The sequence below is a fragment of the Pristis pectinata genome, chromosome 1 (genome assembly GCF_009764475.1).
Source record: "Pristis pectinata isolate sPriPec2 chromosome 1, sPriPec2.1.pri, whole genome shotgun sequence".
NCBI classification, from domain to species: domain Eukaryota; kingdom Metazoa; phylum Chordata; class Chondrichthyes; order Rhinopristiformes; family Pristidae; genus Pristis; species Pristis pectinata.
Genome location: NC_067405.1, coordinates 53869877 through 53897195, shown reverse-complemented (window position 1 = coordinate 53897195; position 27319 = coordinate 53869877). Strand labels below are relative to the sequence as shown.

General features: G+C 38.9%; 1 protein-coding gene across 1 annotated transcript in view; it reads left to right on the top strand.

The window, feature by feature from the left end:
• LOC127578203 (collagen alpha-2(V) chain-like) overlaps positions 1-27319 on the top strand; it is a 234647-nt gene that overhangs the window by 156090 nt on the left and 51238 nt on the right. Inside the window, exons 19-23 of the mRNA XM_052029930.1 lie at positions 15510-15607; positions 15703-15747; positions 20906-21003; positions 21635-21653; positions 22635-22688. Of these exons, the coding sequence (XP_051885890.1) occupies positions 15510-15607; positions 15703-15747; positions 20906-21003; positions 21635-21653; positions 22635-22688 (314 nt within the window). The remainder of the gene's footprint in view (positions 1-15509; positions 15608-15702; positions 15748-20905; positions 21004-21634; positions 21654-22634; positions 22689-27319) is intronic.

Genomic DNA, 27319 nt, shown 5'->3' with positions numbered 1-27319 from the left:
TGGCATATGATGACAGTTGTTCTTAGTTCCTGGACAGCTGTATTATGATTTACAAGATCATGTTAAATATTACCTAAATGCAATCAGCGTGAATTTAGACATTCCAAGAATTTCATTTTACAATGGGGTTTGAAATTCTTCCTCTGAACTGCTCATTTCCAACAAGAGTTGGCAGAATACTTCTCACCAAAGCATCATCAATTACAGTCAAAGTGTAAATTTTATTGCAATGTGCATTCAACTAGTGTGGGTTTAATTTAGTTTGGTATGCTGCACCTACCTAAATCCTGTGTACCTCCTTTTAAATGACAATCAATTGAAAGCTTTGAGATGTAGCATAGATATATTCTTACCCACCTCTTGAAAGTCTATCAAAGTGAACAGCAGTGCTATACTATTATAAAGCCTATGTAGAGAAAACCCTCAGAAGTAATTTGTAACAGTCCATTGATATGTGTATCAATATTTTAAGTTCTATTGATTTAGTTATTTATTGCTCTACTTTATTCATATATGCACAAACAGAATGGTTGCTTAGAACAGACTGAGTTATTTGATACAGGTTCACTTGCTGAAGTCATAAATCCAAATCTCTTGATAAGATTGGTGCTAGCTGCAAGAATGGAACAAAACAACCCCTGGACTTCCAGAGAACCCCAACTAATTCACTGTTGCCCGCCAGGGAAAAAAAACCCTGTTCCCAGCCTCACACTGTGAGATTATGTGTTAATGCTCCCTGAACAATAGATGCTATCTTTGCAAACTTTGCTTATACTCCAGAAATTCTGGCCATCTTCATTATCACAGGCAAACCAGGATCTTATTTCTCTGATTTAAAACTATACTTCCACAATGCTGCTGGTAAGCATAAGGGCTAATCCAATATTTGACTTTAACAGAACCATTAAAGAGAGAAACGAATCCATTCCTATGCGTGTGGATTTTCAGCATATGCCTTAACTCCTGAAGAAGAACTCCTTCTTCTCATTCTATGGCACTATCTACAGTAATTTTTTAATGGTGAGCTTTACCATCAAGCAGAATGAATAGAGCCATTTAATTGTCATTCTGAATTTTGGTCAAATCTTCATTGCTGTTCGAGTCATATGAAGAATCAGACAAAAAAATTAATCATAGTGCATAAAGTGAAGGAAAACATTAGCTGTTCTGGCTCAGGCCAAGGGTACAATTCCCTAGTGGTATGACAATGAAAACTACTGAGTCTTAAACTTCACGCCCTGACATAAAGTTTTCCTTTGGGTGAACAGCTGTCAATGCAATTCTGACTTTCGCCTCCTCGACAAGGCAGATATGCATGTTTACTCTGTGAAATCGATTAACAACAGAGACCTACTGGAAAATACAGGAAAATGCTGGCTCATTAGTGGGAAAGTTGAGCAGCATGCTCCACAGCTCAAGAGATGGTTTCCAGCCAGCAACTAAAAATTAAGCTTCATGAAGAAATTTGTAGCAAATTCAGTAACTCCAAAACAATAAAGCAATACTCCAAAAAGGTTGCAGTAGATCTGGGGGAAAAGTATTTTAATATTCATTCTTCTTTACATTGTCTTGTTTTCAAACACATACTGTTGAATTTGCTCTGGGTTGTTTCTGTCACAGTGTTCCTCCTCATGTGGGCACATCATTGCCCTGAATCTCAACTTTCTGCCAGGGAACTTACCTTGATCTGTTGTCAAGGGAATAAGGGTTGGCGGTGGATACATGTCTGTCATCACTCCCGTCAGATGCCTGTTTTCAGTAGGAAACAAACCCAGGACTGGGAAGTAGTATAGGATTGGGGAGAACCTGCTTTGATTTATGAAAGTGAAGTCATTTTGATAAATCTGTTAATTTTTTTGAGATTATAACTCACAGAATAGCTGATGTTGTGTATTTGGACTTTTGGAAGGCCTTTGATATAGTTCCAGATGAGATTATTAGAAAAAAAATTGAGCACATGGTATTAGGTAATTTACAAACGTGGATTGATTAATGGACAAAATACAGAGCAGGAATAAGTGGGTCACTTCAGAGTTGTGAGGCTGTGTTCAATGGGTTGATTTGGATGAGGGGACTTTGTGCAATATATCCAAGTTTGCTGATAATACAAAAGTTGGGTGGCAGTGTGGGTTGTGAGGAGGTGGTAGAGATGTTTCAGAGGCTACGGACAGGCTCAGTGAAAGGGCAAGAGCATGGCAGTTTGAAAATAGTGTGGAAAAAGATAAAATTGTTCACCTTAATAGAAAAGTAATAGAAAGGTGTAGTGTTTTCCAAATGGAGAGAGGCTGAATGGTATGAATCAGAGGAACCTGAATGCCTTTGTGCAGAATTCCCTGAAAGTTAGCATGCAGGCAAAACAAGCAATCAGAAAGACAAATGGTATGTTGACCTTTATTGCAAGAGGATTTGAGTGCTGGAGTTGAGGTGTGTGTGTGCGTGTGAATATGTGCCATTCAAAACAGAGATGAGAAGGAATTTCTTCATCCAAAGGGTAGAGATTCTCTACCTGATGGGGTTGGGGAGGTTCAGTTACTAAGTATATTCCAGATTGGGAGTGATAGATTTTTGGATAATAAGGGAATGGAAGGATTGGGTTACTGCAGGAAAGTGGCACTGAGGTAAAAGAATATTGAATTACAGAACAGGCTCAAGGGACCAAATGGCTTACACCTGCTTCTATTTCTTATGTAATTATGATTTAGAGGCCAGGACTATTGTCTCCATTAACCATTGTTGGGTGGAATTAGGCTCAAACCCTTAATTTTCCAATTTAAAGGCTGGAACAATACTGTTGAGTCAAGGTTCACTCCTTAATATTCATTTCAAATGCAAATTATATACATTAGCTCAAGTAGACTTCACTTACTAAATGTTCACCGTCCAGAAACTAAACTAGACCAGCTATAGTGACCATAAAATCAGATCACAGGCTAGTATCTAATACTGAGTGTAGGCCCAAAGCCTTTCCAGCATCTGAACAGCATTGTCAAGAGTGTGATGGAATACTTTCCACCTGCCGAAAGGGTGCAGCTCCAACAGAACCAAGGAACACAAAGAAATCCAGGAAAATCAAATCATTCAATTGCACCCATTTAACTAGCCTGAATGTTCACTTCCACTACTGCCTGCCCACTGTAGCTGCAGTATGTATTACCTGTGAAATGTAGTGCAGTCACTCTTCCTCTGTTCTTTGACATCATCTCCCAAACCTGTGATCTGTACCATCAAGAAGAACATGGACAGTGGGTGCATGGTTCCCTCCAAGTCACACACCATCTGAGGTTGGAAATACATTGCTGTTCCCTCATTACTGTTGGGTCAAGGTACACTAACTGTTTACCCTGCAATGTTATGAGAGCGTCTAAACTGTGTGCAGTGTAGTGGTTCCAGGAGGTAGCTGCTCATCACCATTCCACAGTTAATGAGTGATGGGCATGAAACACTGACTGGGTCAGTACAACCCACACCTCACAATAAATATAGAAAGCCTTGCCAGCTAAAGTTGATGCCTATTCAGTTGTTGCTATGAACAATGTAATTCCTACAATATTGTTCATAGCTATGATTAATGGAGTTATTCCAGGCTTGCAAGCACTTGTGCAATATGTGCAACAGCGTTGGCACGGCTATAATTGTCAGGAAGGCTAACTGGACCCTGGTGTCGATCCTTTGTAAAAGATGGATGTGTCATAAATATAATGTATCAGGGAGAATTTTCAGGAGCCATCAACACTCCAAGTAAATCCATTGCAGTCAGTGTAAGCAAATTTTGGACCAGAGCACAGCACATGTGATCATGTGAATACAGGTTTAACACGTGTGATTGAGGGTAAATGTCTACCCACTATGTGGTGCCACTGGGTAGTGCAGGCCACGCAAATTCCAGGTTTGATACCTTGTCTTTGCTGAGCTTTCTGATCTCAATTGGGAAGCACTGAGATTATCCCGCATTATATGAGAAAGTCAAGCAATCTGCTACTGATTACAATTAACCCTCCTAGATGTGTATGGTAATGGAAAGTCACTGTTTGTGGAACCAGACCCAACCATGAGTCAGTGCCCTCAGGACATTAGGCATTCAGAGAAAACATCAGTGGAATATTTGTTAGAAGGATGGAATCTTTGGCATACAGACCAAAGCAGCTAGTGCCAAATAGTAAGTGGAACAACAATGAATTCTGTGACGGACAAAAAAAAGTATGTAAATTCCTCAGCTATTTTGGACACGTTTCAATGACATAATGCATCTTGAAGTTGCAGTATATAATGAGGGTTGTCTTAATAAAAGGTTTATTTCTTAATGCACAAAACACTGGAGGAACTCAGTGGGTCAGGCAGCATCTGTGGAAGTCACTGGACAGCTGTCATTTCGTGTTGAGACCTTCATCTGGACTGGGTCCAGATGTCATCAGTCCATTTCCCTCCACAGATGCTGTCTGACCCACTGAGTTGCTCCAGTGTTTTGTGTGTTGCTCTAGATTCCAGCATCTGCAGTCTCTTGTGTCTCTGTCTTAATTCTCAGTAACCTACCACTCCATACTCATCCAGCTTTTGTTCAGGTTTCACTCCTGTCACGAACCAGCAACAAAAGAAACACACTGAGCATGATTTAGTGTTAAAAACTATTTTATTAATCACTACTTATGATAATACGTAAAATAAAAGTAAAAATGTTAGTATGTTAGAATTCAAAAATGTTAAACCTCGAACGTTAACCCCAAAACTAAACTCGTCGTGTGTGTGTGTGACAAAGTCCAAAACTCCCAGTTCCGGAATGGTTCTTAAAGTTCAGTTCCGCAAGTCATAAGGTGAAACATGAGCAAGGGCTTCTTCAACAACCACCGTTGTCTGAAGATAAGATGTAGATGTAGAAAAACATAGAGAGAGTACATACAAAATCCAAATGTTCCACGATGGAACCCAAACGACACTTCAGTGTTTACTCGGTAGTGACTTCCTCACCCCGAAAAGCATCTGAACCGTGGTCGTCCACACACAAATACCTGTTTCCTTCTACAGGTCAACAACAAAGTGAACTCCACCGGATTACTTCCAACTTCCATACATGGATTTCAGTGGCAAACACAGTTATTGTTTCTCATCCATCGATAGAGAAAACAAGCAGGCTGGTGTCTCTCTCCCTTCTCTCTCTCTCCTTCTTCTTCTTCTTACTTCTTCAACAACGTCATTACGTCCTTTATCTTCTATTGACGTAAGCACGCCCCACACACACATACACACACACTCTCTATCTTAAAGGGACTTTCACTGAGTCCGTAACACTCCCCTTCTGATCTGAACAGTGGCTACTAAGTGTGACCTGACCTGGTGGAGTTTATTTACATTTATGAAAGCTATATGATATATTGACACAGTTTACTTGCCGCATTTGATTTCTGAGTTTCCTCAGGATAAAAAAAATAGTAATTTACGATATTCCATGGAATGTCCCTATAGAGTAGTAATGATAACCAGCACTGTAAACCTTTGTAAGGTTAGCTTAGACAATCCGACAATGGGGGAAAGTGAATTAGAGGTATTCTGGACATAATCACATCTGGAGGTGGCAAGTGCCAACTTCAACTCAATAGTAAAATTATTTGTCTTTCATGAAGGATGCAAGGGTTATTTAGTTTACCTTAAGAATTTGAAGGATTATGTGTTAACTCTTCAGATGAACTATTTTTAGTATTCAGGCCAACGTATAAATAAGCAAAATTAATTAACAGATGAAGGCCAGTTATGAGCACCTAAAGATAGATAAAGCCTACCAGATCAGATGGATAATACCTTCTGAAAGATTTGGCTGTGGTTGAATTAACATCTGTGCTCCAGCTTCCCTTCATTAGGCAAGAATTATAGTTCACTGGCTTAGGCAGGGCTGGTCACATGATCATTCTCCCATAGCCAGTATTGTTGACATATGTTACACGGTAACTAGCGCCAGTGAAAAAAGGTGGTGTCAGCAGTTTGAATGATCAGCACCTAATGCAGACACTGCAAGTATACTTCTAGTCCTTCATCAATGTTGACTCAAAATCCTGGAACTCCCTACCTAACAGCATTAGGGGAGTACCTTCACCAGAAGGCTCACCACTACCTTCTGAAGGTTATTTTAAGAATGAGAAAAAAATGCTGGCCTTGCCAACAATGACCAGCTCCCAAAGAAAAATTGTAACTGGATGAAAATTAATGACCCTGTATCTTAAAACCGTTCAAACTGAAATTTGACACAAACACACTCAGGAGACACATAGAAGACTGATAATGTTATATTCAGAATGCCAGTGAGAGCCACATAACCACCAATTCAAATGTAGGTCTTGAATGCTTGAAACATGCAATTTGGACCCAGAAAGCCCTCTTGCTTAAATAATTTAAAATTTAAATAAATGATTTTCTTCTATCAACCTTCTACGAACTGCAATTGATATTGATTCAGTTATTAATTTTAAATAGGATACTGCTAGATTTTTGTTACTCAGTCGGCCAGGTCAGGCGTCTAGATTTGTGGAAACGTGGGATAAATAGATCTGCCATGATGTCATAGATTGGAGCAAGAGGCTCAAGGACTGAATGCTCTACTACGGGGTTTGCATTGTATTTTGCCTAACAGAAGACTCTGCCTCATGCATGTGTAGAGATCTGCTTCTCATCCTGCCAATCTTCAATGTTTTCAGATATTAGAAAACTCTGGCAGCTCATCGTTCAATCATCCCCTCTGGCACATGTTAAACCTGTTTTCACTATATTCTGCTGAAGTCCAAAGAACATGGCAAGATTCATCCAAGATGCCACTAAACTGTTTGGCTTTTAACACAGTCCAGCCTTGGATTGGGCCCTGCCAAATTTATGCTGTCACTTTCTTCTCAATGCACAGTTGAAATTGCCTTTGTATCAAATTGCAGTACAATTACATCCATATTTATTATCAAAAATCTGCTTAAAAGGAAAGAGTTCAAGTCTGTTTGACTCATTTAGAAAAAAAACATTTTGGTGAAAATTTCTTTGCGGTAATATTGCCAAGGGTATAAGAGAAGTTCAGACCTAATTTTAACCATGCTCTAGCAGCAGGAATGGAGCGGGTGAGTGACAGGCTGACACTGTTGCCTTTCCATGTTCTGCATTTTAACTCCCAAGTTTCCAACAACATTGGCATTGCTCATCAAAGGCAAGTGGGCGCGTAATTAGGACTTATGGACTAGAGTGTCGGATGGTAGCGTTCACACTCTGATGTGATTTTTAACTGCCAAACATCACTGACCTGCCCAGTGCTAGAATCCTGGCAAGAGGCAGGATATGTTGAAGGCCTCATTGTTGACTAGGGTAACAATTTAACTTTTGGATGTCTCTCCCCTTAACCACATCGTCTTTGGACCCACAAGTCCCCGCACTACTTACATTATGCTGGGTGTTGTTCTCTCACTGACTTCCTGTTCCAGACTTTCAGTCACTTTCTCCTTCCTGTTTAATTGAACATGAGGCCTTTATGTAATGCGGCCTGGGAATGGTGCTGTCCTGGGGCTCATGCTGACACTGTGATGGATCTGATCCTCTGAACACCAGAGATTTCAAACAGAGGATAAGGCTTTATCCCAAAGTCGAGATGGATTAATTTGACACATGGTTAGCTGTACACAACCTGAGTCTTCTCCTGCCTCAGCTCACTTACTGCTGAATCTCTCATTTATATTTTATTGTCTTTAGATTTGACTTTTTCTAATGCAGTCCTGGCTGGCCTCCCTCCTCTGTGTAATGTTCCTGTGATTCAACACTCCACTGGCTGTGACTGAACTTGCATCAAATCCCTGGTTCTCCCCTGGGCTCACTGACCTACACTGGCACCCAGTTCAGCAATTGCTTGATTTTACACTGTTCTCCCTTGTTTACTAATCCTTCTCTATCTCTGCGGCCTCCTGTAGCCATTGCACCTGGCCTCTTCATCATCCCTTCTTCTATTCAACCACCATTGGCAGCCATGGCTTCAGCTCCAGAATTTCCACTCCTCCCATCTCCTCACCTCTTTGGATGCCTCTTTGACCTCTCTGTCCTATTAGCTGGATTGAGCTGTGGCGTGGGCAGCATTTCCATAAGGAATCTCCACCCTCTGATGTTCTACGTGTCTTTGGCATGCACGACTGCATGCTGTAACGCAGAAACCAGACGCATGGTGGTAGTCAGATGTCAGCGAGCTGGCTGTCTGCTCTGATGCTGGTCTCACCACCCAATACAGAGGTGGTTCCTATTGTACTGGGCTGTAGGACCAGATGCATTTCTCTTTCTTTTTCAATCTTTTGTACTAATTGAAAATTAATAAAAATAATATATATAACATTAGTAATTATACATATGGTGCAAAAGGATCAGGATAGCAATCATAACAGTTAATATATATAATCACATGAAGTAAAAAAAGTAATCTAGACCTCCCGTTCTCTTATTAAGTGAACAAGTACAAAAGGAAAGATTGAAAAGAAAGGAAATTTAATTACATGAAAGAAGAACCCCCAAATCAAAAAAAAATTGATGATAACCAAAAAAAAACCAAAAACTTCAAAAAAAACTGGAGTGATATTTTTTCAATTAAAAAGAAAAAAAAATTACTATGTCGTCAACTCCACTCCTCTGCATTCAAGGGTTATTGAAAGGGATCTGAAAAGGTCAGCTTATACCATGTGGAAATATTGAATAAATGGACTCCAAACTTCCTCAAATTTAAGCGAAGGATCAACGGTACCACTCCTAATTTTTTCTAAGTTTAAAAATGCTATAGTTTGAGAAAACCACTGAAAAGTGGTGGGAGGTATTGGATCCTTCCATTTGAACAAAATGGATCGCTTGGCCATTAATGTGACAAAGGCAATCATACGACAAGTAGAAGCAGATAAATGGCGAGATTCCATCATTGGTAACCAAAAAATTGCAGTAATAGAATGAGGTTGTAAATCAATATTCAATACAGATGAAATAATGTTAAAAATATCTTTCCAATATTTTTCCAAAAGAGGACAGGACCAAAACATATGTGTCAGGGAAGCCACCTTTGAATTACATCTGTCACATATAGGATTTATATGGTGATAAAAATGGGCTAACTTGTCCTTAGACATGTGGGTCCTGTGAACCACCTTAAACTGTATCAAAGAGTGTCTAACACACATAGAAGATGTATTAACTAATTGAAGAATTTTCTTCCATGTCTCTGTAGGTAAGAGTATCTGGAGTTCACTTTCCCATTCATTCTTAATTTTATCAAGTTCCTCTGAACCTATTTTCATAATCCGATCATAAATTATTGCTATCAGGCCCTTCTGATAAGGATTAAAACCTAAATTTTTTTCCGTAATTTCAATTTTATATGGTGTCGGAAAAGAAGGTAAAGTAACTTTTAAAAAATTTCTAATCTGTAAATATCGAAAAAAATTTGATCTAGGCAGCTTGGGTTTATTAGACAACTGTTCAAAAGATAAAAAACAGTTATCAATGAATAAATCTCGAAAACATGTTATACCCTTCATTTTCCATAAGGAAAAGGCTGAGTCAATTCTAGATGGTTGAAAGAAAAAATTAGATTGAATAGGACTTGATAAATTAAATTTATTTAATCCAAAAAATTTACAAAATCGAAACCATATCCGTATTGTATGTTTAACTATTGGATTAGTCACTTCTTTGCAAAAGGGAATGAAGCTCCTCAATTAGGGAAGCTCCTAAAATAGAAACTAATGAAAATCCTTGCACTGATTCACACTCAAGGTATACCCAACAGGGACAATGAGTTGCATGTAAATCTTGTGCCCAGAAAATTAAGTATCTAATATTAATTGCCCAATAGTAAAATCTAAAATTAGGCAAAGCCATACCACCATCCTTTTTTAATCTTTGTAAATATTTCTTACTTAACCTTGGGTTTTTATTCTGCCATATATATGAAAGAATTTTGGAATCAATAGTGTCGAAAAAGGATTTCGAAATAGAAGTTGGAATCGCCTGAAGTAGATACAAAAATTTTGGTAAAATATTCATCTTAACTACATTAATTCAGCCAATCAATGATAAAGAGAACAGGGACAATTTAGTGAATAATTATTTAACGTAATTAATTAAAGGTAAAAAGTTCACTTTAAATAAGTCCTTGTGTTTCTTGGTAATTTCAACACCTAGGTACGAAAAATAATCAGTCACTAATCTAAATGGTAATTGCCTATAAATTGGGACTTGCATGTTTAATGGTAAAAGTTCACTCTTATTAAGATTTTATCTATAACCAGAGAAAACACTAAACTGAGCAAGTAGTGATAATACTGCAGGGATAGATTTCTCTGGGTTAGAGATATAAAGTAACATGTCATCTGCATAAAGAGATATCTTATGAGTCCCCTTTCCATGAGTAATACCAAATATGTTAGAAGAATCCCGAATGGCAATTGCCAAAGGTTCCAAAGCAATATTAGGTAATAAAGGACTTAGAGGGCAACCTTGTCTAGTGCCTCGAAAAGGCCTGAACAAGGGGGATCTCTGATTATTAGTAAGTATTGAAGTCATAGGTGTGTGGTAAATCAATGTGATCACAGATATGAAATTTTAACTAAAATTAAACTTCTCAAGCATGTTAAATAAATATTCCCATTCGACTCTATCAAACGCCTTCTTGGCATCTAACGAAATAACACATACTGGAATTACAGATGAAGGGGTATATATAATATTAATTAACCTCCTAATATTAAAATGCAAAATAACGATTCTTAATGAATCCTGCCTGGTCATCAGAAATAATTTGTGGAAGTACCTTTCCAGTTTAGAAGCCAATATTTTGGAAAAAATTTTAGAATCCACATTCAATAAATAAATAGGTCTATAAGATGCATATTCAGAGGGATCCCTATCCTTTTTAAGAATTAAAGAAATAGTTGCTTCATAAAAAGATTGTGGTAATTTACCCACTGTTAGGGCATCTTTAAAAATTTTACCTAACCAGGGAGAGAGAAGGTCAGAAAAGGATTTAAAAAATTCAACTGTATGCCCATCAGGACCAGGTGTTTTACCTGAATTCATTGAAGAAATTACTCTCTTTATTTTTTCCTCCGAAATGGATGCATCTAATAATAGACGTTCATTAAGTGATAATTTCGGAGTCTTCAAATTCCTTAAAAGTTGATGCATTCATGTAGAATCCTCAGGAGATTCTGATTGATATAAAGAAGTATAACATTCTTGAAAAGATTTGTTAATTTGATCATGGTCTACTGTGTAGTTACCATCTTGTTTACGAACTTTAATAATCTGACGCTTAGTTGAAACAGCTTTCAGTTGGTTGGCCAACAATTTACCAGATTTATCACTGTGTATATAAACTGACTTTTGGTTTTGAGTAATTGATTTTCAATTGGAGATGTTAATAATGATCTGTGTTGTATTTGAAGTTCTGTTCTCATTTTATAGAGCTCCAAACTAGGAACATCAGAGTATTTTTTATTGGTTTCTTTAATCTTATCAACCAATATACGTAATTCATTATTAGTTCATTTTTTCGGTCCAGCAGAGTATGAAATAGTTTGACCGTGGATATAAGCTTTCAAAGTATCCCATAATATCCCACTGGAAATTTCTTTTAGTAAAATTCATTGAGAAGAAAAAGGAAATCTGTTCTTTAATAAAATGGACAAAGTCTAAATCTTGCAATAAAGAAGGATCGAGTCGCCATTGTCTAGCACCAGAGGGTACGTCCACTAATTTAATTGATCATTTCAATGGCGCATGATCAGAAATGGCAATTGCATCGTACTTACAGTCAGTAACAAGTGGAACTAATCTTGCTTCAAGAAAAAAGTAATCAATCCTAGAGTAATTATGATAACATGAGAAAAGAATGAAAACTCTTTATCATTTGTGTGTAGAAATCTCCAAATTTTCTAAAATGCCGATATCAACTAAAAAGGAGTTGATAAAAACAGCAGCTTTGTTAGGGAGTGCAAGATTCGACACATATCTATCTATCGAAGGGTTTAAACAACAATTAAAATCTCCACCAATAATCAACATAATATTCGTTTAAATTAGGAAATGATGCAAATAAATGTTTAAAAAACTCAGGATGATCCACATTAGCTGCAACAAACGTTAACCATAACAACTTTTTTGTTATGAAGTAAGCCAGTAATTATTAAAAATCTACCATTTGGGTCTGAAATTGTCTCATGATGAAATTGAGGAGTCTATAACAATAGAGACTCCTTTCACCTTTGCTTGTGAGTTAGAATGAAACTGTTGACCTCTCCAAAATCTAAAAAGCGCTGATTATCCTCTTTCCTGATATGAGTCTTCTGCGCAAAAATAATCTGGGCATTCAGTCTATGAAAAACTTTAAAGATCTTCTTACACTTAATTGGATTATTCAAGCCGTTTGTATTCCATGTAACAAAATTAATCATCTTATCCATTTTAATAGGCTAAACAAAACATATGGAATGTAAAGGGTTAACCTTATTGCTAGGGAGATTCATTAACAGGAAGAGGAATAAAAGTTCAAAGAGGAGCCGGATATGACGACAGTTCAGACTTATTTGTAGTTTATCAGTCCAGAGGAAAAAAACAACCTAAAAACAGACCCATCCCCCACCCAACAAAGCCCCAAAACTGGCCAATAGACAGCCAGAATGCTACCCACTATTGTTTAACCCCCGACCTTTTGGTGCATGTCTCCAAATTTAAAAGAATGCAAGACGCCAACCATAGACTAAACAAAAAAAGGATTAGCCAAAACAATTTTTCAGATTGTAAACAGACTTGCAAAAAATACAGTTTTATTTTAATTCCAAAGAGAAAAAGGCAATCAGTGACACAGCTAAATTCTTAATTATTACCCAACAGAACATTAAAAATGTTAGAGTAAAATAATAAGGAGAGAAAACAAAATTAAATTAAAACATGGTCAGTATCCATGTTCCAGAACCAAGCATGAAAAATTAACAAAGGGCAGGAAAATATCTCTGGGCATAAAAAAACATTTAAACCTGTAAGTTAATCATTGCTTAGTAGACCAATTAAGTATAAAGTCAAAGAAAAGCACATTTCTTGACCATCTAGAGACAAAAAGTTAACCTTGAAGGAAATCTTCGGCTTCTTTAATGGAATTAAAGTACCGGCATGATTTGTTGGAAAGTGATATTCTCAAACGGGCTGGAAACAATAATGCAGGTTGGTAATTCTCTTGATGAAGCTGCAACATAATCGGTTTGTAAAGCAGTCTCTCTTTCATAACTTCTGGGGTGTAATCTTCAACCAGACAAAACTTCCATTCTTTATATTCAATCATTCCTCGACGACGAGCAATTCAAATCAAATGCTCTTTGGTACTGACATAATGAAATCTCAATATTACTGGCCATGGTTTTTGCTCTGCCAGAGGTTTTGGTCTTAACACTCGGTGGGCACGATCAAGTATAGGGCTTGTAGAAAAAACTTCAGGGCCAACTTCCTTCAGAAGTTTAGAAAAGAATTCAATGGGATTACCAGATTCGGCGTTCTCGGAGAGACCGATAATTCTCACATTATTCCTCCAACTGTGGCTTTCTAAATCAATAATTCTCTGTCTTTGCTGTTCCAGTCTTTGTTTTTCCAGCAAATCCAGCCTGCAATCTCTCTCTTTGCCAGCTTGATCCAGTTCAGCAATTAATTGCTGTTGTTTAACACTCTCCTGTATAAGCATGGTCTGCCTGTCTTCCATATCTTTTAACAGCATTTCCCAAGTGGCAAATCTCTGGTCAAGCTTTTTATCCAGTTTAGAGATAGCTTCCAAAGTGAGTTGAGGGTCTCCATTACCCTTGCTATCGGCTCCAGCCTTAGCTCTGGTATTCATTCCGACACTTAGAAGTCAAAATCAATCTTGTAAAAGTATTATAAAAGTCTTAGTAAAGGGTGGTGCATAAGCAGTTAAAAGGTAAGTGGAGCAAAACCAAGATACGACTTACTCCATACAGCGTCACCAAAAGACCTGGATGCATTTCTCAATCATTTGAATGAGATCACTGACCTACCTTAAAAAAGCTGTTTGAGTATTTTTTAAATTTTTCTTTGTTTTTAATTACCTTACAGTGTTTAATATATTTTTCACTAAATTTATTTTTTACTGTACATTTGAGGCCTCTTGAATGATCCATCCTGTGATTGCCACCGTAGGTGAGTGTGGCCAAGGGATTAGAGGTGAGGAGGCTGCTTGTAAACAGTGGGTTTGGTCAAGGAAAAGTTGGCCTAATGTCTCCTCACTAGACTTGGCATCACTTGACAAGACTTGATAACACTCGTGCAAAGTACTCTGTGCTGTTTTATTCATTAAAGGCATTAGAGAAATGGAGGTTGTTGTTGTTGAAGCATTTTCAGTTGGAAGACCTTATTTGTTACTAGTTATAAACATGGGGGTGTTGTGGATAGTTTGGAGGGCTGTCAGAGGTTACAGAGGGACATACATAGGATGCAAAGTTGGGCTGAGAAGTGGCAGATGCAGTTCAACCCAGCTAAGTGTGAAGTGGTTCATTTTGGTAGGTCAAATATGTTGGCGGAATATAGTATTAATGGTAGGACTCTTGGTAGTGTGGAGGATCAGAGGGATCTTGGGGTCCGAGTCCATAGGACGCTCAAAGAGTCTGCACAGGTTGACTCTGTGGTTAAGAAGGCATATGGTGTATTGTCCTTCATCAATTGGGGAATTGAATTTAGGAGCCGGGAGGTATTGTTGCAGCTATATAGGTCCCTGGTCAGACCCCACTTGGAGTATTGTGCTCAGTTCTGGTCACCTCACTACAGGAACGATGTGGAAGCCATAGAGAGGGTGCAGAGGAGATTTACAAGGATGCTGCCTGAAATGAGGAGCATGCCTTATGAAAGCAGGCTGAGGGAACTCGGCCTTTTCTCCTTGGAGAGATGGAGGACGAGGGGGGACCTGATAGAGGTGTATAAGATGATGAGAGGCATTGATAGGGTAGATAGTCAGAGGCTTTTCCCCAGGGCTGAAATGGTGGCCACAAGAGGGCATAGGTTTAAGGTGCTGGGGAGTAGATATAGAGGAGATGTCAGGGGTAAGTTTTTTACTCAGAGAGTGGTGAGTGCATGGAATGGGCTGCTGGAAATGGTGGTGGAGGCGGATACGATAGGGTCTTTCAAGAGACTGTTAGATAGGTACATGGAGCTGAATAAAATAGAGGGCTATGGGTAAGCCTAGTAATTTCTAGGGTAGGGACATGTTTGGCAAAGCTTTGTGGGCCGAAGGGCCTGAATTGTGCTGTAGTTTTTCTATGTTCTATGTTTTCTATGCATTGCTAATCAGCTGCAGTTAAATTTGCTCTACTTGCTCACCTGCCTGGTCCATCCCAGTTCTTGCAAGCATTTGATATATTAGGAAACTTGAAAGTGAATAAATATTAATTTATCTTTGTGCTCCTCTAAATATTTCAGTGGAAGCATTTGGCAAGGCTGTGAATTTTAATTTTCGACTCCATTTATTCTTAGGGGTGGACCTGGCCCAACGGGTGTCCGTGGGCCTGAAGGACCCCAGGGACAACGAGGTTCACCAGGCCGTCAGGGTACACCCGGACCAATGGGCACCATGGTAAGTTCTGCAAACCACATTTACCTCAGGGCTTTGATATACTGAGAACATTCAGTTGAATGAATGCCTTAATCTGCCTTTTACTTTATTTCCAGGGACCAGCTGGGATTGATGGAACTTTTGGTGCAAAAGGACCAATGGTACGTTTCTTTTAAAACTGAACATTCTTTGCCAACTTTAGACCTTAGTTGAGAATCCAGTTTCATTCATAACAAATATAAGACATTGATTAGTAGCTAATTTAAGTAAAATGTTTCTGAGGCGTACCAATTTCTTTCCTCAATTTTAATTCATCTCACAAGATCACAAGACAAAGGAGCAGAAGTAGGCTATTCGGCCCATCGAGTCTGCTCCGCCACTTCACCATGAGCTAAACTATTCTCCCATCTAGCCCCAATTCCCGGCCTTTTTCGCCATATCCCTTGATACCCTGACTTACTAGATACCTATAAATCTCCTCCTTAAACACCCCCAAGGATCGGACCTCCACAGCTGTATGTGGCAACGAATTCCATAAATCCACGACCCTCTGGCTAAAGAAGTTTCTCCTCATCTCTGTTTAAATGGGTACCCTCTAATTCTAAGACTATGCCCTCTTGTCCTGGACTCACCCACCAAGGAAAGCAACTTAGCCACATCTATTCTGTCCAGTCCTTTCGACATTCGAAATGTTTTCTATGAGGTCCCCTCTCATTCTTCTATCCTCCAATGAATACAGTCCAAGAGCCAACAAATGATCCTCGTATGTAAGCCCTTGCATTCTGGGAATCATCGTTGTAAATCTTCCTGTCATCGAAGTCATGATGTTTAGATCCACATTTCCATCAAAGTCCCCAATTGTTTATTTCATCTTTCTTTGCTTTCCATAGTGTGTATTCTTCTGTACAATAATATTTAAAGTTTCACATATTCTTTTTCCTCCTTCCCTCCTTCCCTCCTTCCACAAAATAAACAACATCTTGGAAATGTAGAGTGCTCAAAAATTGTGCACCTTGGAAGTGATGCCCACAATAGACCAAATTATAAACTACCTGATCTTCCTATAACAAAAATATTTATAGCCAACCATAAATAAGTTACAAACAGTAAGGAATGTGTTTATTGGAATATCTCCATGGAATTCATACAATTAGGTATTTCTGGAGCAGTAAAACCAAAAAAGGGCAGTTATTCTGGCCCAGCATTCCCCTTCATTAACAAGCTTGGCACAAGAACAGATTCTTTACACATGTTGATGTGATCAGTGGAACATCCAAAGCACAGAAAGATCACTGTGAGAAACAAACAGGTGACCCCCATATATGGTAGTTTGGGTTATGAAAATTCTTCCTCACAGAATTCAAGAAATTATTGCTCAATAATTTGAGATAAAGAATAAATTTGCTCTCACAGTGTTTGTGTGGGGAAAAAATAAATATACCAATATAAAGTTTTTTTTAGCTTGATGCACGTGCAGATGACATGGCTTCATATTATGAAAAATCAGATTACAGTCCATTTTCTAGGAATGCATCCCACCATAATGCAGCCACACCTTAATTTGGGGGTTGCTTATATCTCACCAATGTTGCATTGAACTTGATTATGTGAGATCTATTGTCCAAATGGACAATATCCAGCTCTGATTCACAAGCCCAATCTGTATGCAGGAAAGCAATCTTTTGAGATTATTTGTTACATAATACATCTACCATAGAAAGTAGACAGTTGTATGGGATTTTGTGATGTCAAAGGAGAATGTCAAACAAAATATACATGATTTATTGGAAGCTTGAGTGTCCAACATGAAGAAGTTTCTTTCTCTCAGTCTCCTCCCTTTTCCTTTTCATTCTCCGAAAGAGATCTGATTGGTCTATTTAATGCTGTTTTAAAGGAGTGGAGACATACTTTTATTTTTTTCACTGGATTAAATTCTAAATTCCCTGTGGAGCTAATCCCATCCAAAAAAAAACTAGATGTTCACATCTAATTTATGATCTAGTTGCCTATACACAAAGCTGGAATGAATTTGCTTCAGATCTGATGTGAATAATGTCCAGAGAGTTCTCTTGAAATAAACTCTTAAAGCACTCAGGAATTAAGCATCTGAAACCTGGCTGGTTAATTCCAAAATGTGTTTATGATTATGAGGCAGGCTGATAACATTACAGAGGAATGGATACAGATCTCTTTCCTTCCTTCTGCCTCACTGGATGGAGCCTTCCTTCGACACCCACTCTTTCCATTGTATTTGTTGCAACCAACCCTCACTTACTTCCAGCAGTAATAAAACAAAACCTTTAATGTGATTCCGAAATTGGAATCTTAAGAATATAAATAGGCCAAGAGACGCGATGATTATCCCCTATGTGGACAATGATATTTTCTAATGCTACCTGGTCAGCTTATTTTTGATTAGGGGTGAAATTTATGTTGATGAAAGATGCTGGAAATCTGATATGAAAACAGAAAATAGTCGAAACATTCAACATCAGGCAGCATCTGTGGAAAGAGGAACAGTTAATGTCTAAAGTTGAAGATACTCTGTCAGAAACCTCAGAGCTGAAAAAGTGTCCTCAGCCTAAAATATTAACTTTCTCTTTATGCAGATGCTGCCTGACACGCTGAGTGCATCTAATATTTTCTGTTTTTATTTCAAAATTCATATTTTCAGGGTTTCTATGTTCTGAGCCCACACAGTAAACATTCAGTCCAGTCATTATCCCCATAACCTAGTTTATCTTTAACACTGTGGGATGGGATGCAATTATAGCAGTGAAAATGTGATGACGTTTCAGTAGAACCAGTCAAAGGCAGTGACATTGGTATGCATGTGACAAGAGTTCTTGGGGAAATGGATGTTCACCATCGATTTCTCATGGTACAGTGTGTCTAGATTTCAACAGATTTATGAACCTGTCAGGCCTAAAACCTGGTTAGTAAGTTAATTGGTTACAGTAATTGATGGTGATAGGAGAATCAGAATGTAGTCTTTGGATATATGAGTGAGAGAGACTAGGTTACTGGAAAAATAAGTGGGGATTGGGATTGATGTAATTATTCTGAGAGCTGCATGGACTCCATGGGCCAAATAATCACCTTCCATGTCATCAGAAGTGTGAGTGTTTCTGAATATCCCGTCTGTTGGCTTAATGGCCATCTCACTCCTTACCACATTAACCTTTTATGTTTTTAAGTTCCCTTGGGACATTCTTAGCATATCTCTCATGCTTTAGAATGCACATGTATGATATTTGCCTTAGGATCATGAAGCAAGTAGTTATAATTGAATGATACTTTTCATAAACATAGGAAAAGAATGATAGTTATCATTTTGACCACCAGCTCTTCTGTATAATGGAAGGACCTGTGGATTTGCTAGCATCTATCAAACTAGTCAAAGGGTTGTTCAGCACAAAAAATGCCAGTCCATGCCAACCTTTTTGCCTATTTACATTAATCCCATTTGTCTGCATTAGGTCCATATCCCTCTATGCCTTACCTATTTAAGTATCTGTCTAAATGGCTCAAACATAGTAATTGTCTCTGATTCCATCATCTTTGTGCAGCGCATTCCAGATATCAACCACTCTCTGTGTTTAAAAACTTACCCCTAAGATCCTATAGTGTGGTGACCAGAACTGCAGGTAATACTCCAAGTGCAGCCTAACTAGTGTTTTGTAACGTTGCAACATAATGTCCCAACTCTCATATTTCTATGCCCCGACCTATGAAGGCAAGCATGCCATATGCCTCGTTCATGTCCCTATCCACCCTGTGTTTCCATTTTCAGGGAACTATGGACTCAAAACCCTGAGATCTCTCTGTTCATCAACATTCCTTAGTGCTCTACCATTTACTGTTCATGTCCTACCCCTATTTGACTTCCAAAATGCATCAACTCACATTTGTCAGGATTAAATTCCATCTGCCAATGACCTGCCCAGCTTTCCAGCTGATCAATATCCTGCTGCCTCGATATCATACCACCCTCCACCGATTTTCAAGTCATTTCATTTCCCCCAGGAGGAAATTAACTCTGGGTATGTCTAATGAGATGACTTTCAGAATCCACAGCATTTTGTTTTGAATTTGATGCCTAATCTATATTTTCATTTTTCTCTTATAACATAGAAGGAGGCTATTTGGTCTATCAAGTCCTTGCTGGCTCACAGAGCCATCCCATTCCTCACTAATTTTTCCATGTAACTTTTATCTCCCCACATTCCCATTAACTGTCCCAGATTCTACTACTTAGTTACACAGTGGTCAATTCACCTAACAACAGTGACCAATTAATCTATCAACCCACAAGTCTTAGGGAATGTAGGAGGAAACCTGAGCACCCTGGGGAAACCCATATGGTCACAGCGAGCATATTACAAGTCCAAAACAGACAGCACCCGAGCTCAGGATTCGATCTGGGTATTTGGAGTTGTGAAGCAGCAGTTGTATCAGTGGCAACACTCTGTCTCTTCCGTGTAGATTGCGGTTTGTGATCTTAAAGGGATCAAACGATGTTGGATACATGTTCACCTCTGCAGCAGACTTTTTTCCTCAGTAGCTCATCATGCTTATCAAACAGAGAGATGTATTCACATAAAAATGGCAGGCATATAAAGACTAGCTGGAATTTGGTTACCACAAACCATTGGACCATTGTGACAACTCTCAGCGGCCACAATAATCTGGGCAAAAAATCCCAATAACAACCCAACCAAACTACTTAGGAGAATCCCTCTCCATTCCACCCCACCCCTCCACCATTGAGATGCAACATAAAAACAGCTGCTTCCTGCCTGCAGCACTGAAGAGGTGACCTGATTGAAGTATATAAAATTATGAGAGGCAGAGATAGGGTAGATAAGTCAGAGTCTTTCCTAGGGTGGAAATGTCAAACACTAGAGGGCATAGCTTTAAGGTGGGAGGGAGAAAGTTTAAAGGAGATTCATGAGGCAAGTTTTTTTTTACACAGAGAGTGGTGGGTGCCTGGAATGTGCTGTCAGGAAAGGAGGTGGAAGCAGACACGATAACAGTGCCTAAGATGCATTTAGACAGACACATGAACATGCAGGGAATGCAGGGGTATAAAACCATGTGCAGGCAGATGTACATGGTCAGCAGAGACATTGTGGGACCAAAGGCCTGTTCCTGTGCTATTATGTTCTATGCAACATATTGAATCCAAATGAGACCCTTTCCTCTGAATTGTGGCCCTCTCTTCACAGTCAGAGTATCTGGGTAGCCTGCTCCAAAGGTTGATTTAAAGTAAGTCGAATCATTGAAGCAGTACCTAATAAACTTCCATTCATTGCACAGGGTTCACCAGGTGTTGGGGGTCCTGCTGATTTCCAGGCCCTCCTGGGTCTCCTGGTCCACAAGGGAGCACTGGTCCTCCTGGAATCAAAGGTCAAAGGGTAAGAGATTTATGAATGAATGTTATTAACAATATGAATTTAACATTAATTCCTCTTTGCTTGAGATAAAATGATCATTTATATGTAACATACATCTGTTGATATTTCTTCTTTCCATTCATTCTTGCTGTGTAACTGATCTTTGCATCCCGTGCTCACTTTAACTGGAATAGACCCATGCTAAAAATTAGTACTGCTGCAAATTGCCATTGACAATAGTGCAGAGATGGCCACTAAACTACATGACAAATATAACATGGTTTAATTTGCAAAGGTTCACTGTCAGGTTACTGTGGTATTTCTGATCTAACTGGTGTAAGGTGGAAGATCTGGTCCAAGCCATCCAAAAAAAGAAGTTGTGGTTAAACGTATTAGCCTCTCCATTATTTAAATTAAAACATAATGTCCTGTCTTTTATGAATAAATTATGAACACATTAGATTCACCCTAGAAATAGGGTTTCTAATGAAATATTTAAATTAATAATTAAGACCTTTATACACATCAATGAAAAATGATGAGCAAGATAGAACAGAATCCAGTATATATAAGGTTCCTTTTGCAAATTGTATGCGTCATGTCCCAGTGTGAACATTGTTTTCCCAGCTTCTTGTGTTTAAGTCTTAAATAGAGAACCAGATTGCCCGCAGGTTAGGCAGAATCTGTGGAGAGGGAAACAGAATTAATGTTTCAAGTTTATATATACACTATTGATAATATATAGCACATGTATGCATTGTTTTAAAAGCTTCAATTTTTTTTTAAAAATTGCCTGGATCACACTAGACCATTCTTGCCAGACTGAATCATCACCCATGGAGCTCCCATTCCTATACTTGCCTGGAGATAGATGTGGAGGGCTACTCTCACTGGCTCTCCACCCCTCAAGCTGGCAACTAAATTTGGATGGTAACGAGGACTCAGATGATGTAATACACAGGCCTGGCTCCTGGCAAATCTGGAATCTCCAGTAAAATTAATGGGGTCTTAGATCTTCTCAGGTCTGAATTATGAAGAAGAACATCTGAGGAGTGATTCCTCAGTGAATCCCAAGCAAGACTGGACCCTACTGTTGGACTCTTCTGGCGAGTCCAGTGGTGGAAGTGAACAGATAGATCTGGCCAGCTTTCTGCCAGTAAGTCCTGAATACTCAGCGTATACACATAAATCTAGGACTTATTCCAGTCAAAATGGCTGCATTGTCAGGACCTCCCTTCAGAACCAGTGGCCACAGCCAGCATGATTCAGTCCTGTTGGAAAATTACTCTATGACATTCAGATGTTTCAGTGATTTAAAAAACATTTAAAATTGGTTACACACAGTGGTGTGTTGACATTTTTGATTAAATTTCAATGAAAGTAGTAACAGGAGCAGGTCATTCTCCCCCTTGTGCCTGCTCTGCCATTCATTAAGTTCACAGCTGATATTTTACCTCAGTGCCACTTTCCTGCAGTCACCCCAAATCTCTTGATTCCTTAAGTATTCAAAAATCAATTGTTCTCTGTCCTGAGTATAATCAGCGACTGAGCCTTTTTCAAGAGAATTCCAAAGATCCACCATCCTCTGGATGAAGAAATGTTGTTGTTTTTGATAACTCTGAATTTGGTTATAACATTATTCTTTAATCCAGGGAGAACCGGGACAAATAGGCTACAAAGGAGAACGTGGAATCAAGGGCGAGCCTGTAAGTCTCACCACCTTTCAATACAAAACAATCACTAAAGATAATGGCTACAGAATTTAGTGGTTTTATTGGAAAGTGGTCATGAATATAAAAAAAAAGTTAAGTTGGAAAATCGAGGAAGACAAGATTTTTGTTTTATTCGCATCCTTTTATCCTTTCTTCCTGTAACTACTTGTCAACCATTGTTATTGGTTTATGTTTCAATAGTATGGAATTGAACGTGTATAAAGCAGAGACTGGAGATCTAGAAGATTAATTAACCATGGGGGAATGTGATCCAATTGCTGTGGCCCAATTGTGCTTTAAATATGGATCGACATGGGATCTTCACTCTTCAAGATTGGCAGGGGCCCCAGAGTCTGAAAAATACAAGAGTAACTGAAAGATGCTGCCAAAAGATTAGTGTTATATTTTGTTACAGCAAGTCACTTAGACCATTCATGTTGGTGGATATCCTGCACATTGGAGGTTTATGGAATTAGGACTGCTACCTATGTTCCCAATATGTTCATTCTACTTTTCCATGGAAGTCATTGTTAAATGTCGTCATGGTTTACGCTCCAACAAGCAATGATAATCATGAAACTACCTGATTTTGACATAACAAAAAAACTAATCTGGCTCACTTATGAAAGGAAATCTACTATCCTTAATTAATCTGGTACATTTGTGATTCCAGACCCACTAATGTGGCTGACTGTTAAATCCTCTCTGGAATACCTTGCAAGCCATACAATTGTACCATAAATGCCATGTTGAAACAGCAAAAGAATAAAACTGTATAAACCATCTGCCATTGATCCAGGCACTAAATTTGAACACGGCAAAGTCATTCCCTGCCCAGTCATACTTGCGAAGTCCTCCTCATAAACCTTTGGGAACTGGTGTTGAAGGGTCTGTCCCACAGACTAATCAAGCACAATCTGACATTGTCATCCTTAGAGAATCATATCTTACAAAAAATGTGCCATATTTCTCTATCATAGTTTCTGGGTGGCACAGTGTTATACAATAGTCCTGGGAGTCTCTTGATGTCAAGTCAAACTTGGGCAAGGAAGCATCCTCTTGATTATTACCACCAGCCACCTTCCCTCACTTGGTGAATCAGTACTCCTCCATTTTGAACAACATTGGAAAAAACACTGAAAATAGCAAAGCCACAAGGAAGTACTCAGGTGGGGACTTTGATGTCCATCACCAAGAGTGGCTTGGTAGTGTCATTACAGACCAAGCTGGTCAAGGCCCGAAGACATAGCTGCCAGATTGTGTATGTAACAGGTAGTGAGGGATCCAGCACGAGGAATAACTTGACCTTGCCATTACCAACTTCCTGTGGCAGATGCACCTGCTCATGATAGCATTGATAGAAATGAACACCACACTTTCCATGTGGAAGCCAAGTCACCCCTCTATGGAGATAACACCTTCCCATCATGTTGTGTGCCTTACAATCTTATTAAGTGGGATAAATTCACTACAGATCTAGCTGCTCAAAACTGGGCATCCATGAAGCATCATGGATCATCACCTGCAGAAGCATACCTACCCATAACATATAACCTCGTGCCATGGCTGATCTCTCACTCTACAATCACCATCAAGCTGGACTATCAACCGTGGTTCAATGAAGAATGCAAGAAGACAGGTCAGGAGCAGCACCAGGTGTACTCAAACCTGAGGTGCCAGCCTGGTGAAGTTGCCTCACGGGACTACATGCACGCTAACCAATAAACACAGCATTCAATATACAGGGTTATTTTGACTGACAACTAATGGATTAGCTCAAAGTTCGCGAGTCCTGCCACAGGGAATTGTGAATGGTGCTAGACCATTAAACAGGTAACAGGAGAAGGGGGCCCCAAGATTATCTCCATCCTCAATGATGACAGGGCCCAGTACTTGGAGTGATAAAGACCAGCTGAAACACCCACAACCATGTTCACCCAAAACTACTGAGTAGATAATCCACCTCAACTTCCTCCTGAGATTCACCATCATCACAGAAGCCAGTCTCCAGCCAATTCAATCACTCCTCATGATGTCAAGAAATGGCTGACAGCAATGGACACAGAAAGGCTATGGGACCAGATGATACCAGAAGGACTGCCTCTAGAATTAGCCATGTTTTTAGCCAAACTGTTCCTGTACATTTATAGCACTGGCAATGATAAGGCAACATAGAAAATTGCCCAGATTTGCCCTCTTCACAAAAAGCAGGGTGAATCCAATTTGACTATCAGTCTTACTCTCAATCATCAGCAAAGTCATGGAAATAGCGTAGGTAGCATTTACACTTACAGGTGCCTGAGGGAACGTACCACCAGACTTAAAGACAGCTTCTACCCACTGTGATAGGACTATTGAATGGTTCCTTTATATAATGAGATGGACTATGACCTCACGATCTACCTTGTTGTGACCTTGCACCTTATTGCCCTGCACGTTTCTCTGTAGCTGTGACACTTTACTCTGTATTGTTATTGGTTTTACCTGTACTACATCAATGCACTCTGTACTAACTCAATGTAACTGCACCTGTGCAATGAATTGACCTGTACGATTCAGTTTGTAAGACAAGCTTTTCATTGTACCTCGGTACAAGTGACAATAATAAACCAGTACCAATACCAATTACTCACCAGTAACCAACTCACCAATGCCAGTTTGGGTTTTGCCTGCGCCCTTCTGTACCAGCCTTCATCATAGCTCTGGTCCAAACATATGCCACAGAGCTAAATTCAAGATTGTGTAAGAGTGATAGCCCTTGATGTCAAATTAATATTTGACAAGATATGTCATCAAGGAGCCCTGGTAAAACTGAAATCATTGGGCATCAAGGAAGAAAGACTCCAATGATTGATGTCATACCCAAGATAAAGAAAGAGGATTGTATTTGTCAGAGGTCTTTCTACCACTGGCTCACAGTGGATGCAGTGTGTATTATTTACATATGGCACAGTGGTTGCCTGCCTAGGCTAGTCCAACAGCTCCTCCCAAATCTGCAACTTCTATTGATACAAATAACAAAGGCATCAGGTGCATAAAAACATCATCATCCACCGGTTTCCCTCTTAGTTGCATGCCATCCTGAATTGGAATATGCCACAGTTCCTCTGTCATCTCTGGCCTAAATCCTGGAATTTATTGCTGAAGAGGATTATGCGTGGATGTCTTTAGAAGGACTGCAGAGATTCAAGATTAGAGCTCACTGCTATCTTCTCGAGAGCAATTGGAGAGGAGCAGTAAATTGATGCCTATATTCCAAAGATGAATCAACTAAAAAAAAAATGAAGAAATAAAAATTCAGTAAAATATCATCAACATTTTCTTTCTTCTTTTTTCTGCCCTTGGGATTGAGAATGATTTACTTCCATTCCAATTTTATGGATTCTGAAGTGGAGTAAAGAGGCCAGTGTGGGAATGCTTCCACTAATGGAGTAGATAGGGTCTGTAGTTTGTGAGATGATGTGCTCCTTCCACCACTTCTCAGACACTCTATATGCTCCTGCTGTATGGTCTTGAGGTTCTCAATGCCACCCTGAATGCTTCATCTCCACTTTGAGTTGTCAAGGGTCAGTGTTTGGATTTCTTCAAGGAGGCTTTGAGCATATTCTTAAATCTTTTCTTTTGTCCACTTTGGTAATCACTTCCCATGATAGAACCTTGAAATTAAGGTAAAATGTGCTTCCATCCAAGGCTAACTTAAACTGGTCTTAGATTCAAAGAAGAGAAGTATAATGTTTGCAAAGAAAAGAAGTATGCCTAATGACTGGAAAAGTTGTTAAAACCAGAAAACAATAGATGGAGAGAGGAAAAATAATTCCTGTGAATATACAAGAAAAATGGATTGTACATACAACTACAAGTATGTGATAAAGAGAATAATGAAAGTAAATCTAGCTCCCCTTAGAAATTGGAGCTGAATAATGAAATAGATGATATCGTTTAACAAGTATTTTGCTTCAATCTTAAATTGAAGGCATAATAAATATACTGGAAATAATGAGGAACCAGAGCTAATAAAAAATGAGAGTTACAGAAATGAATAGCCAAGATTTGGTTGGCATTTATCGCCGTAACTGTTAACATTTCTCGCGAACAGCTGAAGTCCTGAAGTTGTGATCAGTGAGGTGCCACTCATTTCAAAATTTCCTCTATGTTGGATTCAAAGCTACAGTATTTCCCAAGCATTACTGTGGATGTGACTTCTGCTTCCCATCTCTGCTCATTCAATCTCATTATGTTGCACAGGGAAAATCAAAATCTTACAGAAGCTGAAAATCTGAAATAAAACAGAAAATGCTGGAAACATTCAGTGGGTTGGCAGCATCTGTGGAAAGAGGAACAGAGCTTACATCTTGTGTGTCTGATATAACTGAAATATATTATTAAAGAAGCAGTAATAAGGCAGTCAGCATGGTTTTAAGAAAAGGATTTTGTGTTTGAAAAATCTAATGGATTTTTTTTAAGGATGCTGATAGTAAATTGGATAGGTGGTCCCAGTAGATGTAGTATATTTGCATTTTAAAAGGTATTTCATAATCTGTCACACAAAAGGTTGTTTAATAAACCAAGGGCTTACAAGACTAGTGGGTTGGATTAAAGAAAGAAAGCAATGAAACAAAGGAAGT